Source organism: Giraffa tippelskirchi, chromosome 13 (assembly GCF_054371585.1).
Source record: "Giraffa tippelskirchi isolate mGirTip1 chromosome 13, T2T-mGirTip1v1.2.pri, whole genome shotgun sequence".
Classification (NCBI taxonomy): Eukaryota; Metazoa; Chordata; class Mammalia; order Artiodactyla; family Giraffidae; genus Giraffa; species Giraffa tippelskirchi.
Window position 1 is genome coordinate 89,223,015 of NC_137287.1, and position 27,444 is coordinate 89,250,458.

At 48.0% G+C, this 27,444-nt stretch overlaps 1 protein-coding gene across 38 annotated transcripts in view; it reads right to left on the reverse strand.

Annotated features, from left to right (window-relative positions):
- Positions 1-345: 345 nt before the first annotated feature.
- WDR37 (WD repeat domain 37) overlaps positions 346-27,444 on the reverse strand; it is a 34,872-nt gene continuing 7,773 nt past the window's right edge. For 4 of the 38 annotated variants that reach the window (XR_014073540.1, XR_014073538.1, XR_014073541.1 and 1 more), the window contains exons 2-15: positions 24,583-24,760; positions 21,653-21,749; positions 20,576-20,671; positions 20,240-20,304; positions 16,167-16,302; positions 14,994-15,065; positions 13,696-13,740; positions 12,202-12,278; positions 10,278-10,515; positions 8,964-9,105; positions 4,547-4,681; positions 3,980-4,094; positions 2,466-2,736; positions 346-2,211 (exon numbers count right to left, since the gene is read on the reverse strand). Coding sequence is in view for 20 of the 38 variants with exons in the window: in XM_081558547.1 (XP_081414673.1) it covers positions 2,605-2,736; positions 3,980-4,094; positions 4,547-4,681; positions 8,964-9,105; positions 10,278-10,515; positions 12,154-12,278; positions 13,696-13,740; positions 14,994-15,065; positions 16,167-16,302; positions 20,240-20,304; positions 20,576-20,671; positions 21,653-21,749; positions 24,583-24,720 (1,536 nt within the window). In the remaining 18 variants the exon portion in view is untranslated. Of the gene's footprint in view, positions 2,737-3,979; positions 4,095-4,546; positions 4,682-8,963; positions 9,106-10,277; positions 10,519-12,153; positions 12,279-13,695; positions 13,741-14,993; positions 15,066-16,166; positions 16,303-20,239; positions 20,305-20,575; positions 20,672-21,652; positions 21,750-22,593; positions 22,707-24,582; positions 24,808-27,444 lie in introns of those variants that run through there. The other 34 variants (XM_081558556.1, XM_081558555.1, XM_081558557.1 and 31 more) reach the window with 23 other exon arrangements.

The following is a 27,444-nucleotide window of genomic DNA, read 5'->3' on the forward strand; positions in this document are numbered from 1 at the left end:
GACAGGACAAGTGTCTTATGAAACTGAAGAACTTTGACAAAGGACTGTATTTTGTCAAGTTATTAACTCCCTTCTGAAATTTTGGGGTGGTGATGCAGGAATGGAGAAGTGTAATGTGGATCATTTAATTATACAGTATAACAGAAAATAAAACACAATTGAGCTCTGAAGTCTAAAAGTAAAGTTTTTCAAATGGGCAATACTATAATTAACTTGTTCACTTTCTACATGATTGTGACGTTCAGTAGCCATTAATAATGCTTTACCAAAGCAAAAGCATGAAAAAAAGCAAAATAATAATTTTTAATTTAAAAACTCCTAATAACAACACTTTTGCAACAATAGTTACAGAACATGGGTTTTTAATGAATCATACTGCAATGAAGACACTGAACACGTATGAACAATTACATCAACACAGTAAAAACACCTGCTTCTACACAACACTTGTAAATGCACACTTTCCCCCCCAAAAAACTTATTTTTCACAGATTTAAGCAACAGATGATTTACATAGGACTCTTCAGTTCCAGAATAGGTAAAAATTTTCACTCTGCAGAAACTGATGTGCAGTGGTTGAGAAAGGGTGTCGTTTGTCCAACAACACACCTCTCAAGAAATTCTCTTGACACGTGGTTTCCAGTAAACACACATTTCCTCCTGCTGTGACAGGAAATTCTGGACTCGTTGCCACATGGACAAAACCACTCCCACTTTCAAACAATGCTTCAGATGAGATCAAGGCAACGGGCCACATGATTTCACTGCAGCCGCATGCACACACATCCTCGCACAGAGTCACGTGCACAAACGGGTGTGCACACACAGCACCCCCAGCTCCTTCATGATGCCTGAAGACGCCCCGTGACCAGTGGCGGGTCCCGCTCCTGAGAAGGGCCAAGCCCTGGGGAGGGAGGAGGCGGGGGGAGGGAGATGAGGCTGCATATGGAGCCTCGTCCGCACGTCCGCACAGCCACATGGCTAGCACACACGCTGTGATCACTCGCTTCCTATTGTTTCAGCGGGCAGAGATCTGGGTAAGTCTGGCGCAATGACCTGCAGACATTTTCCAATGTTGCTAGCAGTGACTCTAGTAAGACACTCAGCTGTGAGACTAAAGCAGGAGAGAGGCCGATGTGCACGGGGGCAGGGGGGCAGCTCCAAGTGAGACTCAGAGTGGGGGCCATCCTCAAACAGTCAGGGAATGTCGGACTCCAACATCAGCTCCTGAGCCGTCGCTGCTGTAAAGCTGCCCTGAAACTCCTGCCATCTCACCCTCACTCTTCAGATCTCCCTCCCACCCGGCCAGGGATCCCCCAGACCCAGTCCTGACCATCCAGGGCCAAGAGGCCTGAGGTCGGCTACCATAGGGCCTGACAGAAGGACCCATGGGCAAAGGACCAGCACTCAGGCTGCCCCACCTGTGACACCACAAAATGGAAGCGGTTACAAGACAAGGCCAACACGATGGCTTCCAGTGTCCCTCTCCATGCCTGTCCCAGGACAGCTTCCAAGGGTTACAAACAGTGCAGGGGGAGGCTGGGCGGAGGGGGGGGACTGAGATGTCTCGCTATGAAACTGTAACTCAACAAGAAACACGACTCGTGAACACTGGACAGAAAGTCCTGAGAAGGCAAGAGCAACAGGCTCCAGGCAGAAGGGGCCCCTGGCAGCCCTTCCTGGGCAGGGCCATCGCTGCGTCCACCTCTCCTGCCTTCTGGATGAGCTCATTCCAGCTCTAAATCACAAGTGCCTGAGCCAGTAACAGTGACACCCCAAGTTTCCCAAATACTTCATGTCTGAGGTAGAACTCATTTATTTGCATTGCTGGCTCTCAGATGCCACCAGGAAGTGAATCCACTTGGAAACATGCAAACCCAAGGTGTAGAAAATAAATAAGGTTTGTCTTCAGGTAGCAGGGCCTTCTAGAAAGGTCAAGTCACATTCAATGGATAAGTCATCTGAAACTTCTAAAAACTGTTTATAACCACAGCTATAAACTAAAGTGCTTTAAATTTTACTTAATATCTGGAATCGGTGATTAGAACCATTCTATTTCAGAATTTGCCAGCATGAGATACCTCAGGAGATTGAAATGGTTTTCCATAAAAAGAGCAGAAATTTTTTCTTTTCAAAAGAAACTGTCCAAATGTTGCAAATTCAACATTCTATGCTTTTTTTTAACTTCTAAAATCCAAGCAGATTTCACAACTGTAACAGAACACAGAGGTGAAGCTGAGTTAGCACACACTAGAACCCCACACAGACGTGAGGTCTCTGCCCACTCCCGCCGGACAGGCACACATGTGCCATCGCTCCAAAGACCACTGACCACTCGCCCAGATGCCCCGCCCTCCTATCACCCGACACACCAGGGACTCACTACACCAGCGGCCATAGAAGGGGCTCCACCTCACGGCCGCAACGCCCACACACACAAAACGGAAAGAAACAACAGGGCACACCTCTGGACACTTCATGCAAGCTGGGTGCAGTGAGGAGAGCGCACCCTGCTCAGGTCCAGCGCCCACAGCCGCGGCGTCCCAGCGCCCAGCGAGCCGGCAGGCACAGTCCCCAGCCAGCGGGAGCCTCGGAGCGGCACCCTCACTTCTCCTGGAGCAGCGCTGGGATGTTGATGTTCCAGCCGATGGCCTGCCGGTCAAAACCGCAGGTGAACAGGTTGCACACGGGGTGGTCCTCGCTCCAGGCTGACCCGCACACCATCCGCCGGTGGCCCTGCAACCAGGCACAGCGCTGTTAGAGCAAGGCCAGAGCGGGACCACACGCAGCACACCCCCACGACCCGTCAGAAAGGGGGACCATGAACTCGACCAGTCAGGAGACCTCCTGTGCTGCTGAGGGAGCTGCCGCGAAACGAGGGGTGGGAACACGGCTGAGCTCAGTGCAGCCCAACCAGCGCCTCAGGACCCTTTCTCCAAGAACAGGAGTCAGATGGCAGTCAACAGGAAGAATGCAGAAACAGTCCCCCTGGGATGTTTTAGTGAATAAATGAGGATGGATGATATGGGAAGAAACAAATATAATTCACTCAAAGGCCCCAAATACCATTTGAACAAATAATTGCTTCAAGGAATAAAGGAGCTAGCAATATACCTTTGGTGCCAAATAAAACAAAGATAAAATAAGTGGCCTTTCAAGTAGATTCCTGCCACCTTCAGAATGCTGGAACAAACACTGCAGGCTATCTGGGGAGTTTAAAGTGGACACACTGACCTGTTACTATAATATACAACAGGTACTATAATATACAACAGAAAAGCTGACAGAAATCCCATAAGTAAAACAGACTGTCAACAGAACAGCACCAAAATTCCCTCTGCAAGATGTCCCCACGGCGGGGGGGTGATGCCATCCACACACTGGGGAGGCCTTCCCAGGCCAGAGGCTCAGGGCCGCCAGTGGAGGGACGCCCACAGCAGGAGCAAGGCCTCCCCTCCATGACCACTGAGAAAACTGCAGCAGGTCACCTGAGACAGGTACTGAAGTCAGGGCTCCGGACGAGAGACCACAAATGCCAGGCCCACTGCAGGACACTGGTGTCAGCAACCTCACAGCAGGCGGGAGGGGCTAGGAAGCTGGGGAGTGAGGGGCCCAGAGCACCCACGCCAGGTCCACGTGCCCACTCACACCCCTCTGCTCACTGGGCCCCACGCACCCACTCACACCCCTCTGCTCACTGGGCCCATGTGCTCCCGAGTCCTGACCTTCAAATGACCGAGTACTTCTGATGGAGACCCAGTAAGAAGAGGGTGTAAAACTGTGAACATTCTTCTACTGACTGCATGTGAGACTGTTGTTTTGAATGTACTTGGGTAATTAAAACCCACTGTGAGAATTAACTTCTTTCTTTCAGGAGGGGCTCCTGGAGCACTGAACACAGCCAGGCTGGCTGGGAGCTCCCCACATCAGAGAGCCGGCCCCGCCCCCCACCCCCGGCACAGGTGGCCCCAGCACGCACCTGCCGACTGCTGCGCGGGAGCCTGGCCAGCCGCACACCCGACATGTCAAACAGCCTCACCTGGCGGTTGTCGTGGGGGAGGGCGATGATTTTTTGGCCAACACACACATTGATCCTACAACGTGTAGGAGGAGAGAAAAGTCAGTTACGTAACCAACCATGACAACACAAGTTTTTGACATTACAGGCAATAATGCAGTGGGGGTTTCATACATTCCACTCTTCAAGCCAAAACACATTAGCAAACCGAGGTGTTACCAGCCGATGGCATCAAATGGGCTGAGTTACTCACCTGTAACTTACATGTGCTACACAGTAACCTCTGGCCAAAAATTGACTCATTCTTAATTCTTAAAAAGCTCAATACACCAATCTGATTTTATACCCAGGTTTCAGTATTTATAGAATACAGAATGTGCACTAGAAGATCAATAAAAGATATTTTCCTGGGAGTCTAAAGCACTTTTCCCAAGGCCGTACCAAGTGAACACAAGTTTACAGGAAGCCAACACATGCCACAAGCCCCCTTAAGGCCACCCTAATGGTCCATGGAGGAGCACCCATCACCTGTTGATGGCAGAGTCTGTGCGGATGGTGGCAATGGGGGACCGCATGTTCTTCAGGTCCCAGACCTTCACGGTGCGGTCATCACTGCCAGAGACCACGTTATCTCCCACGGTGAACACGGCAGAGGTCACAGTGCTGCCAAGAGAGGGAATGGGGTCAGAACCTCATCAGGAAGTCCCTGTCCACACTGCACAGCAGACGCCCAATCCTGCCACCCCGGCGCCTATTGGGCAGGCGGGGAGGCAGGGATGTGGACACCATGAGTTGTCGACTCTGCTCACTGGTCCTCCCGCTAACCCCCACCAGCGCACAGGGGCCCCACTGACCTCTCCAAGGCAGTCTCACCTCATCCCGGCAAGGAGAGGGCTCCCAGACAAGATGGGCCAGATAGACAGGACCCACCAAAATCTCTAGAGCAGACAATTAAACATCCATCCCAACTGAGACTTTCAGACAATTCAATCAGAGCACTGGAAAAAAATTCATTCCGACAACAACGAAAAAACATTTAAAAAATAATCTGAACAGACTTCTCCAAGGGAGGTTTACAGATGGCCAATTGGCCCATGAAAACGTGCTCAACATCACTAATCACCAGGGAAATGTACACCAGACCCCAGTGAGCTGGTACTCCACACCTGTCAGAACGGCCGTCATCAGAGACAAGCGATCAGTGTTGGAGAGGGTGGGGAGAAAGGGAACCCTCCTACAGCGTTGATGCAAATGTAAATTGGTGCAGCCACTGTGAAAACCACTGTGGAAATTCCTCAAACAAAGACAGAACTATCATGTGACCCAGCAATTTCACTTCTGGGTATTTAACTGGAAAAAAAAAAAATCAAAAAGATACACACGTCCCAAAGTGCATGGCAGCACTGTTTACAACAGCCACAACACAGAAGCAACCAAAGAGTCTACTGACAGAGGACTGGGTAAAGAGGATGTGGTCCATACACAGAGTGGGATGGACCTGGAGGCCACTGTGTTAAGGTCAAAGGCCGAGTGCACCACAGGGAGAAAGACGGAGACAAGGGTAACCCCAAGAGCAACCCTATGACTCGTCCAAACTCCTCATCTGACAACAAGGACGCGGTGGGGGCTTGAGTGGGAACCAGGTGCTGCTGCCCCTCGGGTCATAGGGCCATATGAGCGCCCGGCCACTGACAGGGCCTGAGGGCGGATACCTCCACGCTGGTGACCTCCCTGTGGATGTGAGGCCTCAGGAGGTCTGGCCCAGTTAAACCTCAGTTAACACTCTCCTAAATTAGTGGGAAAAGTCCCCACAAAGCTTGTCGAACCCTGTTAATGAAATGCTGAAAGACGCTGGGTTTCATTGCATCAGGACCCTGATAGGTATCACGGGGCATCAAATCGAAAGGCTGGCTGCGGTCCTTCCAAGGACTGTCCTCCCAAGGCCTCTCCCACATGGTCCCTTGGTGCGGTGGAAGCCTGGCCCCACCAGCGCCCGCCGCCTCATTTATCTTGTCACCGAGAGCAGCCGAGCGTGTGCCTCCAGCTGACGGAGCGGCTCCGCCTAGAAGGTTCGTTCCGCTCCCTCTGCGGGCCTCAGTGAGCGGAGACGGAAAGCTGGGCTCCTCATTAGAACCCACAGCTGTCCCCCCATCACACAGGGAAACGGCTGCTCTGTATAACAATCTGCTGAAACTTCCCGGGCAAGGAAGAAAGTGCACGATGTAGAAAATGAAGCCTGGAGACAGGAGGCAGCAACTCCTCTGGCACCAGCCGCAGGCTCCTTCTCACTCTGAGGGGGATGGGGCTTCCGACGGGGCACAGTGAGCAGACAGGGAGCACACATTCTGGCAATGGGGCCCAGGTAGACCCTTCTCAACTCCTCCACCTTTGCAGGCAGTGTAAGGGGCAGGTGGAGTGCAGACCCAGGTGTGACCTGACACATGGCCTATGCCACCCTCCTGCCTGACGGCCGCTGTGCACAAACCCACAAGGACCTGATCGATGCTCACAGGGGTCGGGCGGCCCCCCACCTTCCGACCACCAGCCTCCAAGCTGTGCTGTAGAAGCTAAGGTCCCCGAGGAGGAACTCATCCTCGGGGACACCCTGGGCCCTCAGAGTGCTGCCCCCATGAGCACGAGCCTCCCAAGTTACAAAACGCTCAGCTCAAGCAGTTCATGATCTCAGATGCCTGAGTGAGAAACGGAAACTCATCTCCCAATGACACAAACTTCTGAGGAGTCCTGGAAGGCCAGCTCCCCAAGGAGCAGACCCTGAGATAATAAGCATTCAAAGGAAAGTCAGGTTTGCACCACACCGATTCTTTCTGGGATTTCAAATCCGGCTTCCCCTGGAGGAGGGCAGGGGACACTCCAGGAAGCAGGGTCAGACCTCACTTGATGCCCCTCTCCAGCTACCCCCAGGCTCAGTACAGACATTCCCTGCTCACTTCACGACGAGGCTGAACCCCAGAACCGCTCCCTTGACCACTGCGTGCCAGGCCCTGCGTCCTACAAGAAAATACACGACAGAAGGTACTGATGACTATCCAGCCGAGGGCCCTGACAAGATCCTGTGCACACAGGCCTCAGAGCCACGTACAGCACTCATCAGTAGTGACATGGGCTGCACAGAACATGACACGTGTAGAGCCGTGGGTGCGACCTTCTGTGGGCACCGCCACCGCCCCACCCTGCTCCCTGCTCCAGGGCGCTCAAGGCATCCTGCCAACACCTTGTCAGGTCCAGAAGTGCAGACAGAAAGAAATTTTTCTATGAGACGTCGTGTCTTGTTTTCTTTAGACAAGAAAGCCCCCGAGTTCACACTCTAGGAATAAAGTAAACAATTATATGAAAGGAATTTAGGCAAAAGAAAGAAAAAACTCTGCATTCCCAGATATTTCTAAGAATGAAATATTCCGTGCTGAGCTAAGTTCTGATTTCTTCAATGCCAGAGTTTATGGCATGTGTAGACACCATCAGCTGGGCATAGCCTGGAGTCATCGGCCACCCACAGGGGAAGCTTAATGACCAGTGACTGCCTCCACTGCTGGCCCCTTTTCCTAGCAATGGAAACAAAACAAAATGAAACTAAAATCAGGGTGACAACTCTGCCACACTCCACAGGAGGCGGTGGTGCTAGAGGGCAGGGGGGTGCTTCTCTTAAGTGCAGCAGGGGTTCCAGCCCCAGAGTAAGTTTCATGACAGTGAGAGCCGTTCACAGGAACGGCCCTGGATCTGACCCACATGGCCGGAGTCCAGCCCCACTGACTGCACGTCACAGAGGTGCGAGGGCATTGTCCCCATCAGGCCGTCCTCAGGTGGTGGTGGAAAGCACATGAACGCACAAGGACTGAGCTCATCAGACAAAAAGTTCTGGGTTTCGGCTATAGTTGATAACAGAAATATATGAGAAATGAACTGCCAATAGTTGAAACTCCTGTGACATTCCAAATTTTTCCAACTAAACATCTCTGTCATTTCCAAGAACAAGACACACCACAATCCCCACTTATCAGGAAAACAGCTGGTTACATAAGGTTTCTAAAATTGCATTTCAGTCAAATTGCGTTTCAGTCACCTTGGGCCACCAAAAGCTTGTCTAGTAATACAGACCCCAAGCTTCACTGCATAAATCCTGTTAAGATTCCTATTATAATTAAGAAATTTCATAATACAGAGTGAAAATAAAAGTAACATACCAAAAAGGGGGTGGGGGACTCATTTGTCTTTTTCACAAATGTACGATGAAAATCCTAAACAGACACTCCACCCGGAGCTCTCTCTCCACCCAGCAAAAATAATACAGCCAGATCTCAGGGGGACTCGTCACCTACAGATGTTCGTTTATCTTACAGGTAAGTGTTACATCTCAAACCCTGCTTTCTGAAAAAGGCACAGGAGCCACGTGAAAGTTGGGATAACAGTACCAGAAATGAAAGGAAAAAACAATCTCTCCCCCAGCTCCCAGAGAAGCTGGGCTACAGAACTGAGTCGGTGATGCTGAAGCCTACACTGCTACACCTTGCCTTAGGAACAACCAGCACACAGAACACTCGAATTACCTATATTTCGAGTTAAAGTACTCACATCACAGAAGATGTTAAGAGTCCAACACACTTCACTAGAGACCTTGTGCCAAGTCCCTATAAATGAAAATAAGCTTTCCCAAAGTGTGTTCCACATCATAATAACATGAAACGTGCAGTCACACAGTAAGAAACACTGCCTCTGTGTAAACAACCATCCACTGAGAATACTCCACAGGGACTTTCCAGGGTGACACAAGGGAAGAAGAGCCACACTCCTGCGAACAGCACATCTGAGTGTTTGTTTCAATACTCAGAAAACCACTGGGTTAAGAGGATCAAGAAAACCAGCCTAGAAAACCCAGTCACCTCCCAGCGCAGACCAGAGTTAAAAAGACATTTACGCGACCGAGACTCACTCTGTGTGGCCCTGGAACACGTTCACGGAGTGGATGGAAGGGTCGCGGAAGTCCCACAGACGGAACGTCGTGTCGCGGGAGGAGGTCACCACCAGCCGCTGGGTCGGGTGCGTGCAGCAGTGCGTCAGCTCCTGGTCATGCCCTGTGGGAGATGGAGGACACAGTCACGGTGAGGCCCCTGCTCGACTCCCAGGAAAAGCAGTCGTGGGGACGGTGTGTGGGGTCAAGGGGGGGCCCATGTCCCTTCCTCTCGTGCATACAAAAGAGCTGAACGAGCAGTGTGGGAGGGACACTCCTGACCCCGATGGCTGGAAGGTCAGGAGGGTCTCTAATGGCTGAGTGTGTCAGAAAGTACAGTTCTGAGTTTCACATGTGAGAAGAACCTCTAATAACCCACAGGTGGAGCGCACGGACCCTATCACTCAATGACAAAATGTGCTGACAAGCAGGTATGAAGGCAGGCAGGGGGCTGTACACGCCCTGCAGGGCTCCTGCCCTGCATGTAGGCACAACCTGCAGATGCGTGGGATGGTGTTCTGGTGATCTCAGTACATTATAACGCAATATGGGTTTTGAAGATATGACTAAGGCCTCCAAATCACATGGCTTTCAGTTAGTCAAAAAAAAAAAAAAAAGACTTCCTGGGTGCCCTGCCCTAGTCAGGTGGGCCTTTTTAAGGGTCCCGAGAGAGACCCGCTCCTGCTGGCCTGGAGGAAAGCCAAGAGCACACCGTGAGAAGCCTCTGGCAGGGCTGGGGGAAGGGGGCTGCAGCTGCCTCCAGGTACTGAAAGCTGCCCCCAGCTGAAAACCGGCAGAAAAATGGCTACAGGAAAGGGATCCTTGCAATGGCAGTAAGAGGACCGCAGGTCTCAGGTGAGGGCACAACCCCGCAAGCATTCTCATCCCACCCCCAACACCTTGAGAATCAGAGCGTCAGCGAGCACGTGCCCAAAACTCCTGCCCAGGGTCACCATGTTATAAATTCATGTTATTTTAAGATATTACATGTGTGGAAATTAAAGCAAAAAAAAGCTAACACACCAACCACATTCAAATATCTGCATACTCCATGTCTCTAGGTGCAATTACACCCCCCGAAGATAAGATAAATTTAACCACTGCTGCTGCTAAGTCGCTTCAGTCATGTCCGACTCTGTGCAACCCCATAGATGGCAGCCCACCAGGCTCCCCCGTCCCTGGGATCCTCCAGGCAAGAATTTAACCACTAATGGCTCCATTACTCAGGAGGATCTCTGAAAATCACAGCTGTGCCAACACTCAATCCAGAGGAGAAGTCCCTCTCACATGACGTACCTGTCAGGGAGTGGACAAGCTCTGACGTCTCCACGTCATACAGATTGGCCGTTCTGTCCCAGGAGGCTGTCACTGCCTGCTTCCCGCCAACCAGCCAGTCAGCAGCTATGACCACTCCCTGGTGGCTCTTCAGAGACGTCAGCGGCGCCCGGATGGTGGGACAGTCGCTGGACGGGTCGGCATCTGCATCGGGCTCGTCCTTGTCGGAGCACTCCACTTCGTCCTCACCACAGAGCTGCTGCTGGGGAAGCAGAGGCAGGTCCCTGGGGATCCTGACCTTGCAGACCAGCTGCACAGTCAGACCACTACTGCCTATCCTTCCAGGACTTAACCACCATTATGACCTACCCAGCAGGCGTCTGGCACTAAGTAAGCGTACATACACACACCATGTGAGAGTACACACCACATGGACACACGTACGCAAGGGTATGTGTGTCACATCTACAAACACGGCAGAATTAAAATAAAATCTGTTAAAATAAAAAATATATACATAACACACTCAATTAAAAATGAACTGTTAAGGGGCTTCCCTGGTGGCTCAGTAGTAAAGAATCCACCTGCCAATGCAGGAGACACATGTTCAATCCCTGGTCCAGGAAGATCCCACATGCCTTGGAGCAACTGAGTCCTAGAGACACAAGTATCAAGTTCTGCACTCCAGAGCCCAGGAGCTGCAACTACTGAAGCCCATGCATCCTACAGTCTATGCTCTGCAACAAGAGAACTCACTGCAATGAGAAGTCTGTGCATCGCAACTAGAGAGTAGCCCCCACTTGCCGCAACTAGAGAAAACCCTCACAGCAATAAAGACCCAGCATGACCAAAAGTTTAAAAATAAATTTTAAAAAATGAATTGTTAAGACTGCTTACCTGAAGAAAGCTCACTCTTAGTCATTACTGGAATTTATTAATTACTTAACCAATCTCCAAACAGAACAATGTTTAAAAGGTTTAAAAAGAGAAAAGTGATCTTCACAAGCAAAAATAAGAAAACTGCAAGATTACTATCACCCTCTAACAATTGCAGCCAAAACGTAAACAGAAATCTAACCTCTGCTCGACCATGTGAACTCACCCAGCACCCTGGGCCTGCGAGGACCCCCACCTGTGGGAGCAGCGCAGGGAGGGCCACCGTGTGCATACCCCACAGAAACTGGAGATCAGATCAAGTCACCCAGGAGGAGGACAAGAGCCCACGTGAGGACCCGAAGAAGGCACTGGGCTGACGCAGTGCAACTACATCCGACAGGACAGGTAGGAACTGGGCGGTCTGTGGTTTAAACCTGTGGTCCATTCTTCTCAACATGCAACCTAACTTGTCACCAACATTAAAACTTGACCCACATGACAATGACATCACACACCCCACTGACCTACAGGGTTTATCTCACATGAGAGACAAACAAGTTGTCTACAATCAAATATATAAAACACTAAAAATTTAACCTAACCATAAAATTAAAGGACTAATATATGTAGATGTTATAACTTTTGTGGAAAAGAAAGTAAATGCAAACACAGGCGATGTAGACAGACACACGCCCTGGTCTGCTGGGCGGCCTGTAGGGAGGGCTCGCGCCCAGCTGGTGTCCTGGCAGGCAGACGGTAGCCTCACTTGGCCTCTCCTTGGTGCACGCAGGGAGAAGGCACAGGGAGCCCTCGGGCACCTCTTCTCCTCCAGACACCAATCCTGTTGGTCAGAGCCCCACCCTGCAACCTCACTTGACCTTAGTGACTTCTTTAGAGGCCCATCTCCACGGATAGCCCCCCAGGGTGAGGGTTCTAACCTATGAATTTGGGGACACACACATTCAGTGCACAACAGAAACCATTAAGTTTCTCCTAAAACTCACAGATGTCCAGAACCCACCGACATACTCCGGGTCGTGCTTTCAGGGTAAGTAAACGGGCTGCTTACACTAGAGTCGGCCGCGGGCTGAGGAGCGGGCAGCTGGACTGCGTACCTCCACACGTGGGCAGTCTGATCTCCAGAGGCTGAGAAGAGAAGGCAGGGGGGATGTGGGGGTGTTACCTGGCACGCATCACAAGGGATCAACTTGACTTAAACAGGTTCTTCTGAGATGCTCCCAGGAATAGCAAAGATGCCCAGAGATAATTACCTATAAAAATAATTCCCTCCATCCCAAGGTGGAAAGCTCTGAAGGCTCAGAGAAAACTCACAAGGAGTGGATTTTATTCTCCACCTGGCTAATCTAAGATGACAAACACCCAAGTAACACATCCTGCACAGTAACTCGAGTGCACGATCCCGTCCGCTGAACCAGGAGGCACCTCGCCCCGGACAGGGAGCAGGTGGCACTGAGTCCTCACTGCCAGTAGCCAGGCCGTGAAGGGTGCTCAGACCCAGGAAAGACAGAGGGCTGCTGAGAGGCACAAATGGCCTGAAGACGTGCCAAAGGGCCGCCTCCACCCCACACAGGAGCACCGTCTGGACTCCACCTTCCCTAGCTGCAAAGGCTGCAAAGCTCCCCCAAAGCAGCAGATGGCAGCATGGGCCTCGTGGCATCAAAGTGCCCGACCTTCCGGCCTCTCGAGTTGGCATCCAGTCCCAGCCCCATGTGCCTCCTCTCTCCCCAGGCCACCACTCTGCCAGCTACTGTCCCCACCGCAGCCTCCCGACACGTCTCAACCTCAGCCCCCTCTCTCCAGCCCAGCTGTCCCTGGTCTCCCTCCGGCTCCCTGGCTCCCCAATCACACAACAAATGGCCCCCATAACAAGGCTTCACTCCCAGCTGACTGCTCCGCAGAGGTCAGCTCAGACATTCACTAGCTGTCACCTGTCCACAGGTGCAAGCCTGTTCAAACCAGCCTCAAGATGAAAACAGGTACTCTGGTCCTTCACAGAAAAGCCTGCTGATCACTGGTCTAGACACACACTCACGCTTCAGGTTACATCTGTGTCCCCAAAACACCACAGTGGTCCACAGGGTCACACAGTTTTATGGGCCAACTTCTCAGTGTGACCATGAAAGTGTTTTTGAGACCACTAGGTGAGATGGAGACAAACCCAAGGAACTGCAGCTCTTTCTGGGAAGACCACTCGGGAAGAAGTGAAGACTCGAGCCCTGCAGGTACCCAACCCAGGACCGCTGACCTCCTTTCTGTGCCCACAGGGTATGAGAGAGCCTGAGAGCCAGAGAGTGGGCAGCAGGTATAGGCTCTGTAAAAAGACCTTCAGGAGAACCAAACTAACTCGCAAGCCACTGCTGGTTAAAAATAACCCTTGGTGTTGTTTTCTTTATTCATTTTTCATGCAACTTGTGAAATATCTACTAACGACCAATTTCTGTGATTGGCGTGACTAATGCTGACGCTACTGATAAGAAAAGGAATGACAGTTGTTTTCAGATCAGCAATAACTATTCAATAAAGAAAAAAAAAATCAACATACCGGTGAGGGCCAACTGTTCTGATGGATGAAACTTTATGGAATTTACTGCAAAGTAAAAATATTGAAAAACAGGTTTACAATAAGAATACATCATCAATATCTATTACAGCTACAGTATATATTGTAAGGTTAAATTTAAAAACTAAAGAATTATGATAATTCAGTATTAAGTTTTTTCGTTCCGTTCAACTATGAATAAAAAGAACAGAGATACAACACAAAATAACTAAATATGAACTACCAAACAGCTCAAGAGTCAGCTACACAGGAAAACAATACTTGATCTCTTAAACACTGAGAAGTCACTGAGGGCTAAAAGTAAACCAGGATGAAAAAAGAAAACTTAATTACAAAAGGCAGAGGCAGATTATGGTGGGGGACACTGTTCACTGCCCACACACCCACCCTCCAGAGAAGCCACGAGTTCACGATCTGCACAGAAATGAGACCACTACTCCCTTTAGGACAGCAAAGCTGGGGACTGCAAGTGAGGCACGTGCTCGGGGAGCTGTGGGCTACACTGTGCGGTGATGAGGACCAGCAGCACAGAGCCTGTCTCCTTCTTAACAGGAGCCCCTCTCTCGTCTAAAACTCAAAAAAGTAAGAAACAATAAAGACAGGCTATTTTTCTAAATGGAAGGGAAGAGGAGAAGATTTAAAACTGTTCCAAGTGGCTGACTTGGAGAAGTGGAGATGGGCAGTGAGGACAAGCACGAGGCCCCCATGGGTTTGTCACACAAGCTAACACTTTCTTAACGCTCAGGCTGAGTACTCAGCATGTCACACCCACTGCAGGAGCAGCAGCCCCCAGGTACGGTCCTGAGGGAGATGGAGGGTCCAGCTGGAGGTACCAGTGGACGAGGCAGGGGTGGGGGGCCAAGCAGGATGGGACAGCCCCGATGGGACAGCCGTCCACCCCCACTGATGGGACGGGAGACGTGCCAGGGAGGAGGGGGGAGAGGGGGGGTTCACCTAAGTCCGTGGGGGACACAGCGGACCCTGGAGGCCACCTCCAAGTCTGTGCATGGTGAAGGGGGAGCTGGCCAGGGGCAACGAGACACAGGTCGAGAGCCGGGGCGCCAGAAGGAAGAGGGGAGAGTGGGACAACCCACAGTGCCCGGAGCAAGGAGCCCAGCGGCCACCAGCACCCGCAGGGCCCACATACAGCACCTCTGCACCACGGAGCCTCGGCAATTGGACAGTGCGAAGCCAGTGTGCACACGTCAGTCCCAGACTGTGCAAGGTGAGAGGCTGAGGCCCGGCCCCCATAAGAGGAAGCCCCACAATCTGCGGCTCACCTGACCCCACGTGGCCCGTGTACTTAGCGAGGCTCCGCCCCGTCTCGATACTCCACAGCACAGCCGTGTGATCTGCAAGATCCAAACAAACGCAAGTGAGTTGCTGCCAACATTAGTCTTTTTAATTAAAGAGGAGGATGAAAATTCTAAAACTGAGAAGTTTCATCACCACTTGTACCTCATGGGATTTTGCTCATACTCCTTTGTAATCCAACTGATGCAAGAGGACAGGGGGCCAGTGACCTGCCAAGGGCCATGGAACTGGCAGGGGAACCTGGGGATCTGACTCCCAGGGCATGGCCATGCTGCCAGCACCAGGCCTGGGACCTGACACACCAGGGTCCATAGGTCACAGGCTTATCATCTTGTTAAAATAGTAAGACTTTTCAGAACATCAAGCTATATTCAAATGCAAATAGCACCCAAGTCCAATTCCAAATTATCTGAGATAATCTATGCTCTCTGGACCTCTCCAAAACAAAGATAAAAAGGACACTCGTTAACGAAACCTGACAAAAAGTGCTAATTATCCATGTGAGATTTCAGAAATATCATAAAAGGGTCTCTGTATCTTTTAAGCTATAATTTCCAAAATAATCTGGGGTGCTCATGTATGAACACAGTTTTAAACAACAGAAAACTTTCATCATTCTAATGACTTTACATTTCCTATTTCCACTCAGAAAGGCTGGCTTTAGCGCATAACTCCTCACAAGCTGGCACTCCTTTTCCACAAGCGAGCACATTTATAATTCCAAGAATTTTTTCTGAAGGGTTATTAGGTTATTAGCTCTCAAAAGGCACTTCCTCTCCAAGGAGGAGAACGGGGCTCTCTGATGCCACCCCAGGACTCCTGGCAGTGGCACCCCTACGCCAGGCCAGCAAGGCACTGTCAGACCACACAGCACATCCTTAGAGGGACCTCTAGAGTGGGGAAAAGTGAAATACACTATCAAAGCAAATGTACACTGACTATGGCTAACAAGAAAGCCAATCACAACTACCTAATGCCATGGAGAGGCAATCCACCCTGTGCCACCGGACAGTGTCCTAGACAGTCAGTGGTTCCAAATGCAGCCACTCACTCGGATGCTGATAGGCACATGGGCAAGCGTTTGGCTGCGCTGCCTTCAGGGGAGGTCCTGCCCCAGGCTGGCGTGGTTCCAGACTCACCAGCAGACGCCGTCCCTAGCACCACCGGCTGCGTCCTTGCCACACTGACGTCCCAGATGCCATCCCGGTGGCCGATGTACTCCTTCACAAGCTGGCACACTGCCCGGGATGTGGTGGTCTTGAAGCTGGAGACGATCTGAAATTGTGATGGAATTTATTGAGCAAATATGTTTCAGTTAAAAAAAAAATAAGACAATATGTCTGGAAAATGCATAAATCATTGAAAAGAAAATTTGAAACATAGCAACACAGTGTAGGTGCAGTTGGATCTCACAAAGCAGGGCAAAGTCCTTACAAAGGCCTCAGAAGAACCCCACAACCACCCCCCACCGCCTGCTTGCCTGTCTGCATACCTTACATGTCCTCATACACAAACTCAAACTATCACACATTTCCAATTTCTCAAAAAAAAAAAAAAAAAGGACATAAGAAGTCAGGAAGGTATACCCCAAACCCTTAACACTAATTACTCTTACTATTGGGAGACCTGTATTTTCTTATTTTTAGTAATTCACACCAAACACATGACCAGGAGGAAAAGAATCTAAGGTGAGAAGGAATGAAAAGATGACCCCAGTGAGGTCACTGAGCACAGTCTCAGCTAGTCCTGCACCGGAGGAGGAAGAGGGCAGGGCAGGGCCAGCGGGCCCTGGCCTCGGGCAGCACGCAGTCTGGCACGGACACTCAGGCACAGTGGTCAGGCGGCGGTGTCCTGTACGACCCACACAGCATGTAGTCCCCCCTTTCTCTCATAACAGAAGAACCTGAGGGAGACGCTAACAAAACACAAAGGGTTTGGTTTTTTAATTGTTCTGGGATAAAAGATGGCTTTTCTGCTTTTAAAGTTAATCAGAATACTGAAATGGTAAAACTAAGTTAAAAAAAAAGTGGGAGGTATTCTACAGCTGCTTTAAACACTGATTTAGCAAAGCCCTAAAAATGCATCTACGTTTACTTTTAGTATAAACACTTAAAACACAATCCACTGTTCCACCACCACCAGGATGAGCCTTCAAATGATTCCTGACACAGTGAAAGGCTGAAACAGACTTCCAGCAGAGAGACTCACTCTTCAGTACACACTCCTGACTTGGCTTAAATGTAAAAGGAGGGACAGCACTTCCCAGGTGGTCCCACAGTCAGGACTCTGCGCATTCACTGCCAAGGGCATGGGTTCCATCACTGGTTGGGGAACTGACATCCCACAAGCCATCCAGACGCCTTCAGGAGGGGCAGGGGCAAAGCCCATGACAAGTGGTGGGCAACTTCTCAGACACCGTTATGAGATATCAACTGCCCCCACTTGCCCAGCAGAAACGCAGGTCATGGCCAAGACTCATGCCAACCACGTTTCCAGTGAAGTTGGAGGAGAGGGATTGCGGTTGATGACGTCAAGCAGATGGTCTCAGGCACTGCTTCCAGGTGCACGCCACATTCTGACCACTGAATCACTGCTTTCCATATATGGACTCAGGCATAACTACACAGAGGCCCATGAGGCAGACTGAATTACCTCCAGGGAACACTTGTGATGCAAAAGCAGAAGGATGCTTCTGAATTATCCTTTGCACTAAAATAAAATTTAAACTACTCTAAAAAAACAAAGGGCTTCCCAGGTGGCACTTGTAGTTCCCTGTCAGCGTTCAGTTGCTCAGTCATGTCTGACCCCATAGACTGCAGCACGCCAGCACCAGGTGGCGCTAGTGGTAAAGAATCCACCTGCCGATGAAGGTGATGCAAGAGAGCAGGTTTGGTCCCTGGGTGTGAAAGATCCCCTGGAGGAGGAAATGGCAACCCACTCCCGTATTCTTGCCTGGAAATCCCATGGACAGAGGAGCCTGGCAGGCTATAATCTATGGGGTCTCAAAGACTTGGGAGAGTAAAAAAGCTGGCTTAAAACTCAAGATTCAAAAAACTAAGATCATGGCATCCGGTTCCATCACTTCATGGCAAACAGAAGGAGAAATGTAAGGGGAATCAGTGGCAGATTTTATTTTCTTGGTTTCCAAAATCACTTTGGACAGTGACTGCAGTCATGAAATTAGAATACACTTGCTCCTTGGAAAGAAAGCTATGACAAACCTAGACAGCATATTAAAAGGCAGAGACATCACTTTGCCAACAAAGGTCCACATAGTGAAAGCTATGGTTCTTTCCATAGTCACATACAGATGTGAGAGTTGAACCATGAAAAAGGCTGAGTACCAAAGAACTGATGCTTCTGAACGGTGGTGCTGGAGAATACTCTTGGAGTTTCTTGGTCTGCAAGGAGATCAAACCAGTCAATCCTAAAGGAAATCAACCCTAAATATTCCTTGGAAGGACTGATGCTGAAGTTCTAATACTTTGGCCACCTGATGCAGAGAGCCAACTCATCGGAAAAGACCCTGATGCTGAGAAAGATTGAGGGCAGGAGGAGAAGGGGACAACAGAGGATGAGATGGTTGGATGGCATCACCAACTCAAACGGACATGAGTTTGAGCAAACTCCACGAGACAGTGAAGGACAGGGAAGCTACAGTCCATGGGGGTGCAAAGAGCTGGACACGACTTAGCGAGACTGAACAACAACAACAAAGAGAGGCTTTTTCACAACAAAAGAAACACCTTTATAAAAACCCATGTGAACAATTTCACAAGTTCCTAGGAAACAGTTTGCTGGTTAGCATGTGGTGCTGCCCCCACAAGCCTCAGAGTCAGTCTGTAGGCCCCAGGAGGGGCGGGTCTGCTGGGGGTGAGGAGCCTGAACCCGTCCGCTCCTCCAAGAACACTCACTGCAGCAGAGCAGACCTGGGCTCCACTTCACCTTCACTCTTTAAGGTGTGTGCACAGGCTACTAAGTTCATTACCAGTATGTTTCTTATAAATTCAGATAAATTTTTAGTCTCTAAAACGACTGGGGCTTTTAGTATTTCTAATACACTTTTTTAAAGCAATTATTGTACACATCATTACCTTTGCTCAAATATTAAGTTTTACTACTCATGGTAAGAGGTGACTCTATATAATCCTTTCTGCCTCTACTTCAGAAAGGATGAGAAAATTTTGGAATTCTAAGACACTGTATACATAAATTGGAATAAACAATATAACTCAAAACAACATAACAAGAAGTTAAATGAGTAAGAACATAATGTCACTTGACATTTTTTAAAAGTACTTTAATGTTAATTTATTTAAAAATTCAAAACTACTAAATGTAAGCTAGATATAACAGAACAAAAAAATTTTAATAAGCCACTTACATCAAAGGAAACACAAGAAAATGTCGGCAATATTCACATTTTTTAAAAAAACAAAAAATTACCAAAGACTTTCAAATAAGCAGAAATAGCCTAAGACTGAAGCTGCTCCTTGAGTTGCAGTTCATCTCACTGTGGATAAAAGCTTAAGTTACTTAAGGGAAAAATAAAAAGCTAACAAAAAACTATTTATGCCTTCACAGCAGACTCACCACAAATTTCAACTTCCTCCTAAAATTAAGCAAAAGTACTATACACTCATTTAAGTTAGGCAGGTAATTTATCTTGTTTATTCCAAATACCCCAAAGCAGAGATGCACACAAATCACCTCAAAATATTATTTCATAGTAGTACTCTCCCAGAGATAAACTAATTCCCAAATAATTAAATCCTTGCCACTTTAAAAAGATCAGATAATGATTTATAAAACAGCAAAATACGACAAATGTCTCTATTCTGCCTCTGGACCTTCACTTTTTTATCATACTTAGCAAATTAAAGAAGAGATGAACTAAAATCTAACTATAACTCAGAATGTAAGTTCCATTGCTTTATACCCATTTATTAGCTTCTCTGAATTCAGAATCTCCTTATCAAGCCACATTAACAATAAAAAATGTACTTTCCCACAAAAAAGACCACACCTACTAAAGACCACACCTACTAACACACGATGTGTCAGCCACAGTAAGCAGCATAGGTAGCATCCAAGTGCCTATGCCCTGGAGCCACTTAACATCTCCAATACTTGTCTTAAATATTAGGTTCCTCTCTTCCATTGCACTACATGCAAACCCGCACACTCATCATGGCCTGAGAGCCACACATACCTTGCTGGTGGAGGCCTTGTAGGTGGTCTTCAGTTTCTGAGAAAGCTGGCTGGTGCTGTGACTGGCTGCAGAGACACAGAACCAACCATCAAGAAAATCACACAAGCAAGAACGTCAGAGCTGGGATGGGGAGACAGCTCGAGGACACAGAGGACAGTGCAAACCCGGGGCGTGTCCACACCAGCAGAAACATGGGCTTCCTGGAGCCTCCTCGTCCTACCACACCCATACCCGAGGGATGCTACTCAAGCCTGCTGACCATGGAGAGGAAGCGAGTGCTCCCTGCACTGGAGGCAGACTTCCTCCCTGCAGTCGCCCACAGGAAGCCAGCCTCACCTTTTGTCTTGAGTTGGCCCTTACTCAGTTCTGCTCCATCGATAGCTTGTCCTTCAGCTGCTAAGCGCTCATTAAGAGTCTCGATTTCTCTACGCACTGAAAAGTAAAATAATGTGCTTTTCAGGTATATTCACCAATTCCAAAACTGAGAACATAAAAGTGTTTCGTGTTAGAATTGTCTAAACAAGCACATGAATGATATCCCAGTAAACAAGAGGATGGCCACAGAGTTCCAAAAAACTCAAAAGACATTCCAAAAACAAAGTCCACCACTCATGCCACACCAGAAAGACACTGTGCTACTGACCCCCAAGCAGGGCTCCTGGATTTCAACAGAGTTCACGTCCTTTGTACTTTGTTCTGTGCACTTAAAAACATTGTTCTGGTCCTGTCTGAAACTCAATAAAATACTTAGTCTCCCCTCAAATAATTAGAGGAAACGTTCAATAACAAAACCTGACTATTGTTACTGTTGTCTGGCACCAGAGTGTCAAGTGAGGGCTACACATCTCAAAGATTAAAAGTTGAAGGGAAAAAAAGAAAAAAATTTAACAGTGGGGAGTTCCCTGGCGCTCCAGTGGTTAGGATTTCATTGCCAAGGGCCTGGATTCAATCCCTGGTCGGTGAACTAGTCACACAAGTCACACAGTGTGACCAAAAACAGAAAAAAAGTGAAGAGGAAAGTACTGAATTACAGTGGAAGGTGAAGAAGGAAGAGGAAGTATTGAATCACAGTGGACATGAAGAAGGAAGAGGAAGGCAGGGGATGGGGAAGAAGAGAAGCAGACGCGGGGTGCAGGAACGCCAGCAAGACGAGGCCTCTGTCCCCACTTTGCAGGGACCTGCGGTCACAATCCACTCCAGCAGGATACAGACGCCCCCACCTCCCTGCCCCCAGACCCTGACCTGAGTGTGCAGATCTGGAAGATAGTAAACAAGTGCCGTCGAAGCCCCCCAAGCTCATCAAAGAACAGAAAAGGAATACAAAGGTGAATGTGACCCAGAGATGAAACTCTCAAATATTCATATGGAAAAGTGACAGGTTATAAAAGTATTTAAAATAAGAGCAATACTCACATTCTAAGTTTTCAATATAAAGGTTTTCAAATTCTCTTTCTATTTGACCAAACAGTTCCAGAAGAGTACTGCGAACCGAGGAAGGGAGCTTAGAATCCTGCAGAGAAAGAAGGTTCTGATGAAAGTGAACAAATAAGTGAATGAGGAGCTCTGACACCGAGCACTAGTACACTTTTTCCAAAGGGAATTATCATTCAAGCTCTTATTTTATATCCTTACATATTTTATTTCTTCTACGTAAACACTCAAAAGAACTTCAAGTTTCAAATTCCTACAGCTGAAACTAAAACCAAATTGTGTAAATGGTTCCCCAGGATGGCACAGGTTTTGAGGCCAAGCAGGTCTTCAAACACGTAACTCCCTTTACAAGGAAGGAGACAAGCCCATTTAAAATCTCCGAGTTTGTGGGAGATGAAGCTATGAACAGCCTTTATGCTCCAGCATGTGGCATCACAAGTTAATCTTAGTAAGTGATACCTCACAGTCCTCACATCCACTGTGCTCCAAGCAGAGTAAACTGGACACTTCCTGTAACTCGACTCAGCACTTAAAGATTGCTCCAAGGAAGAAAAGTGAATTCAGCTGTAAGAGTGAAAGGCGAATCAGCTGAATGAAAACACCAGCGTAGAAGGTCCCAGGCCTCTGCAGGGGCTTCACTACAAAGCTACGACTTAGTGAAGCTTCTAGAAGAGTCTGCATTTTCATGGCTGGCATGGAAGAGGCAGGCCCCTTTCCCGGCCTGGGTCAGTGCTTCCAATGCAGACATGGGGTTCCCACTCCACACCTAGCACCGGTGCCTCCTTGCTTCTGACTCAAGAATCCAATTCCCATAAAGGCTGCCCAACAGCCGAGAGCCTGTAATCCCATCCAGAGTATCGCCCGCGGCTCCACTCGGACGCCCCAGCCATCAGACTCCCGCACCTGAGGTCTGCCACACCTACCATGCCAGGTGCCCGCATCCAACGCCATCACCGCCGTTGCTGCTGCAGGACCGGCCCAAGTGCCCCCACCAGCCCGGGGAGCTGCCCGTCCGCCCACAGGCACCGACCCACCTGCAGGGTTCTAAATGACCCTCACAAAGGGGTACCCGAGAGGCAGCTGACTCTACATCACAATAGGGACGGCGCAGAAGCCCTGAGAACACGGGCCCCTCACATGGAGTTACCCCCAAAGATGCCATCAGGGGTGGCAACAAAGGGTCACTGCTGGAAACTGAGGTGACTAACAATTTAAAAGTCCCTTAGACAACCTGCGCTATCCACTGGGGGAGCTGACGGTCATATCTGACTAACGTTAAAACTAGGTTAATCACGATCTTTAAATTCCTCTGTCCCACCAGTCACATGTGGCTCTGGGTGCCCATACAGGTAGCACAGATCTAGAACCTTCCACCACAGAAGTTTCACTGCACAGCTCTGGTTCAAGCATTCCTTGCCAGAAGAGACAAGGACACAGACACCCGCGAGAAGGGCCGTGTGAGGACACAGAAGATTGGGTCCATATCCAGGAAGGAAGCCTCAGGAGGACCAGCCTGCCCACACCGGACCTCCAGCACGGAGAGAAAGAAGCATCTGCCATTTAATCTCCCATCTGTGGCACTTCACTGTGGCCATCCACCATCCAAGCTCACAAGAACAGGAAAAGCCATTCTGGAGGCCCCTTCAATCTACAATTTTATTTTCAAATTAAGTTAAAATGTAACCAATTCATTATTCACCCAGTCAGTACATAAGAGGACCCTAAGTGAACGTTACCCATCCGCCAGCAACGGCACCAGTTTCTGAGCACACACAGTTGCATCCTGCCAGCACACCCTCCACGTCCCAGGTTCTTAGGTCAACAGCAAATGAGCCAATTTCTCAGATTTACGCCATATTTCCCTGTAACATTGTGGTGGATGAATCAGTTCTAACTGCAAAGGAATTATTACACACACACACACACACACACACACACACACACACACACACACACACACACACACACACACACGCAGGTCATCTTGGTTCCCTGGCCAGGGATTGAACCCATGCCCCCTGTGGTGGAAACTTGCAATCCTAACCACTGGACCACCAGGGAATTCCCAGTATTTATACTTTTACTACCGTGGTAAAGATTACACCTGCCAAAGCAGGAGATTCAAGAGACACGGGTTATATCCCTGGGTCAGGAAGATTCCCTGGAGAAGGAAATGGGAACCCACTCCAGTATTCTGGCCTGGGAAATCCCATGGACAGAGGAGCCTGATGGGCTACAGTCCATGGGGTCGCAGAGTCAGACATGACTGAGCGTGCACACACACATATATATTTATGCCTATATAAACATATAGCAGATATATCTACAATTTATTTTACTATAACATATGCTTTTATTTAGACTTAACAACAATGTCCTTTTAAAAACCTAACATTTTACTCATTATAGAAGAACTAGAAAAAGTAGAAGCAAACTTATCTTTGTCAATAAAATATTAGATCACTAATAAAGGGGGCATCAAATTATCAGAAAGACATATAATGTAATAAGCAGCAGATATACTCACACAGCAGACACAGGGTAAAGCCAAGAGAAGTTACTGAAAGATCAGATTTCAAGAACTCCTCAGAGAACAAAGATCATTATACCTGATTCTGCTCTCCTCTTGAGGTTCTGAGACAGAAACCTAAAAGTACACTGTCAATCTGCCTGTGCAAAGAACAAAAACCAGCCCAGACTGTCACACCCACATTTATTACAATATGTAACACACTAACCTGGAAACTGAATTCTGCCTCTGTAGGCTGTTGCACTTGACTCATTTTCACTGGTCTATGGAGGGGCCTGCTTGTTTTGGTAACCCACACTTTCCCTCTACTTCGGAGATCTGTATACACTGGGCTATTTTTTGAACACTGCCAACACGATTCACATATTCACCAGACACTCACCTGTCCCTCTAACATGTCTCTGGGCAGGCCCGTCCTCTCCTGCTCTGAGCTGTTAGTTCTCCGTATGGAAAGGCTGTGAGATTTGCGCTTCTGTTTTGCTTGGCGAGCAGCTGAACAACTCCCGCTTTCTGTGGGCATTACTTCTGGAAGACGAGGTCCTGGTCACTTCTGCAAGAAGCTAAACAGGAGCAGGAAAAACAAGTACTTTATTTCTGATATGGCAAACTGAAATGAAGGAAAAACAGGGGACAAGAATGAAACTGCTCACTGCAAATTTCCTTATTATGTTAACATTTACTATGTAAATTAGAATGTGATACATTCACATGTTTTAAGGTAGAGACCACAGCCTTTGTTAAAGAGGTAACTTTTTTATCAAATTTCATTAACACCCTTTTAAAAAATCAAACAGCAGAGAAGGATTTAAAATAGAGAACTCTCCCTTAGCCCACTCTCTGCAGACTCCCCGACACCCCTGGGGAATGAATTCTAACTGCATTTTCCAGCTACAGATTCCAGAGCTATGCCCTCCTAGAGAAATCTGATGCAAGCCCCAAAAGCAACTGTAGATTTTCTAGCAAGCACATTAAAAAGGTAAGGACAAATAAAATTTTAATGCTTTATTTAATCCATGTTTAAATATTCTCATCTGAGTCAAGTAAAAAACTCAAATGAGGTCTGTCAGTGTTTGTAAGCTCCAGTTTCCTTCTCACTCACAACACCGCTTACTGGGAACCGGCCACGTTCGCGGGGCTCACCCGTGGTGAGGGCCACTGTCATACAGCGCACAAAATCCTGCATGGCATTCCAATATCCACATAACACATTTTCCTTTCCCCATTTTGGACATTATTCATTTCCTGCTACCATCAACAACTCCTCTCAATACAATCACATCACTTAGTTAATATGACTCTAAGCAGTATATTTACACAGGACACACTCCTTCAACTGCAGATTGACGTTTTGAATATCAGTTCCTCATTTTCTGCTCTCACTGGTCCCTCCTCCTCCCAGCAAACCTTTGTGAATGCAAGTAATTTTAAGCATGTACTTATATTGCTTCCTTCTTCAATAACCGACAGTATCTGTAGGTCCTCATAAGATGGCTCTCAGTGTCCCACCTTCTCTGGAGCCAGCCCACAGCCCTCCACTCCCCGCTCTGCTGTGGCAGAGTGCATGTCCTCTGGGGATCCTGAGCTTAGAGCTCTTGGCCCGCCCCCCGATGGACCACAACCACCTCCTGTGGACTGCTGGCGCTGCTCCCCTGTGGATGCAGCACAGCTGTCTTAACCACTCACCTACTGCAAAGAATTCTGGCCCTTTCCAGTTTCTTACTATTACAAATAAAGCTACTATGACAATAACATACAGGTTTTTGCTGAAACTCCAATACTTTGGCCACCTGATGCGAAGAGCTGACTCATTTGAAAAGACCCTGATGCTGGGAAAGATTGAGGGCAGGAGAAGGGGACGACAGATGAGATGGTTGGATGGCATCACTGACTCAATGGACATGAGTTTGGGTAAACTCCGGGAATTGGTGATGGACAGGGAGGCCTGGCGTGCTGTGGTTCATGGGGTCGCAAAAAGTCCGACACGACTAAGCGACTGAACTGAAGTTTCTACTTCTCCTGAATGAAGGCCCAAGAGTGAGACTTCTGTATGTTTAAAGGAAAAAAAAACTAAAAAGTTTTTTAAAATGTTTGAGATATAATTCACACACAATCCACTCTGCCAAAACTTCTAAATTTTGATCAAGTCCTAACTCATCCATTATTTTTCTTCTAAGACTCATACTTTTAGAGTCATGTCTAAGAACTTTCCACCAATCCAAAATACCCAAATTTTTCTGTTTTCTCCTTAAAATTTTAGCTTTATCAGTTAAATTTACAGGCTACTCTGGGGCTGTTTTTTTAATAAAGTGTGAAGTTTAGATCAAGGTTTTTGGTTTGTTTTTTTTTCTGGTGGTATCCTATTATTCTAGCACCATATGCTAAAGATAATCCATCGTACACCAAATTGAGAAAGTTTGGCATCTTGCTCAAAAATCAATTGGCTATACTTCTATGGGATTATTTCTTGGTTCTCTATTCTGTTCCACTGTTCTGTGCTATCTTGAAATCAGACATCTTGTGATTTCTATCACATCTTTTTCACAATGTTTAAGCCATCCTAGTTCCTTTGCCTTTCCACAGAAATTTAGAATAATCTCATCCATATCTGCAAAAATCCTGATGGAACTTTGATAAGAACTGCGTTTAATCTGTTAACTAATCTGGAGAGAACTGGCATCGCTATTATGTAGAGACTTCCAATCTATGGACACAGAGGATCTGTTTCAGATCATCTTTGATTTCCTTCCTCAACTTTGTAGGTTTCGCATAAAAGTTCTACATATACAAATAACCCTGAAGATATTTTTGTGCAATTTTAAATTGCTGGTATACAAAAATACAACTGATTTGTGTGTAATAAGCTTGTATCCTACGCTCTTGTTGAACTCATTTACTAGTTCAAGATTTTTCTGTAGATTATTTAGCATCTCCTATGTGGACTACTGTGTCATGTAAAAAAGGACAGTTTACTTCTTCCTTTCTGATCTGTATGCCTTTATTTCCTTTTCTTATCTTACTGATCTGGCTAGAAATTCCAGTGCTATGTTGAATTAGACGTAACAGCAAACATCCTTTCTTTATTCGGATCTTGAGGTAAAAATAGTCAGTTTTCACCATTAAGTATATTAGCTGTAGGTTTTGGGTAAACATATTGTTTTATCAAGTTGAAACGTCCTCCTCTACTGTTCACGTTCTGAGCGTTTCATGAGTGAGTGTCAGTTGTGTCATGTTTTTTCCTGCGTCC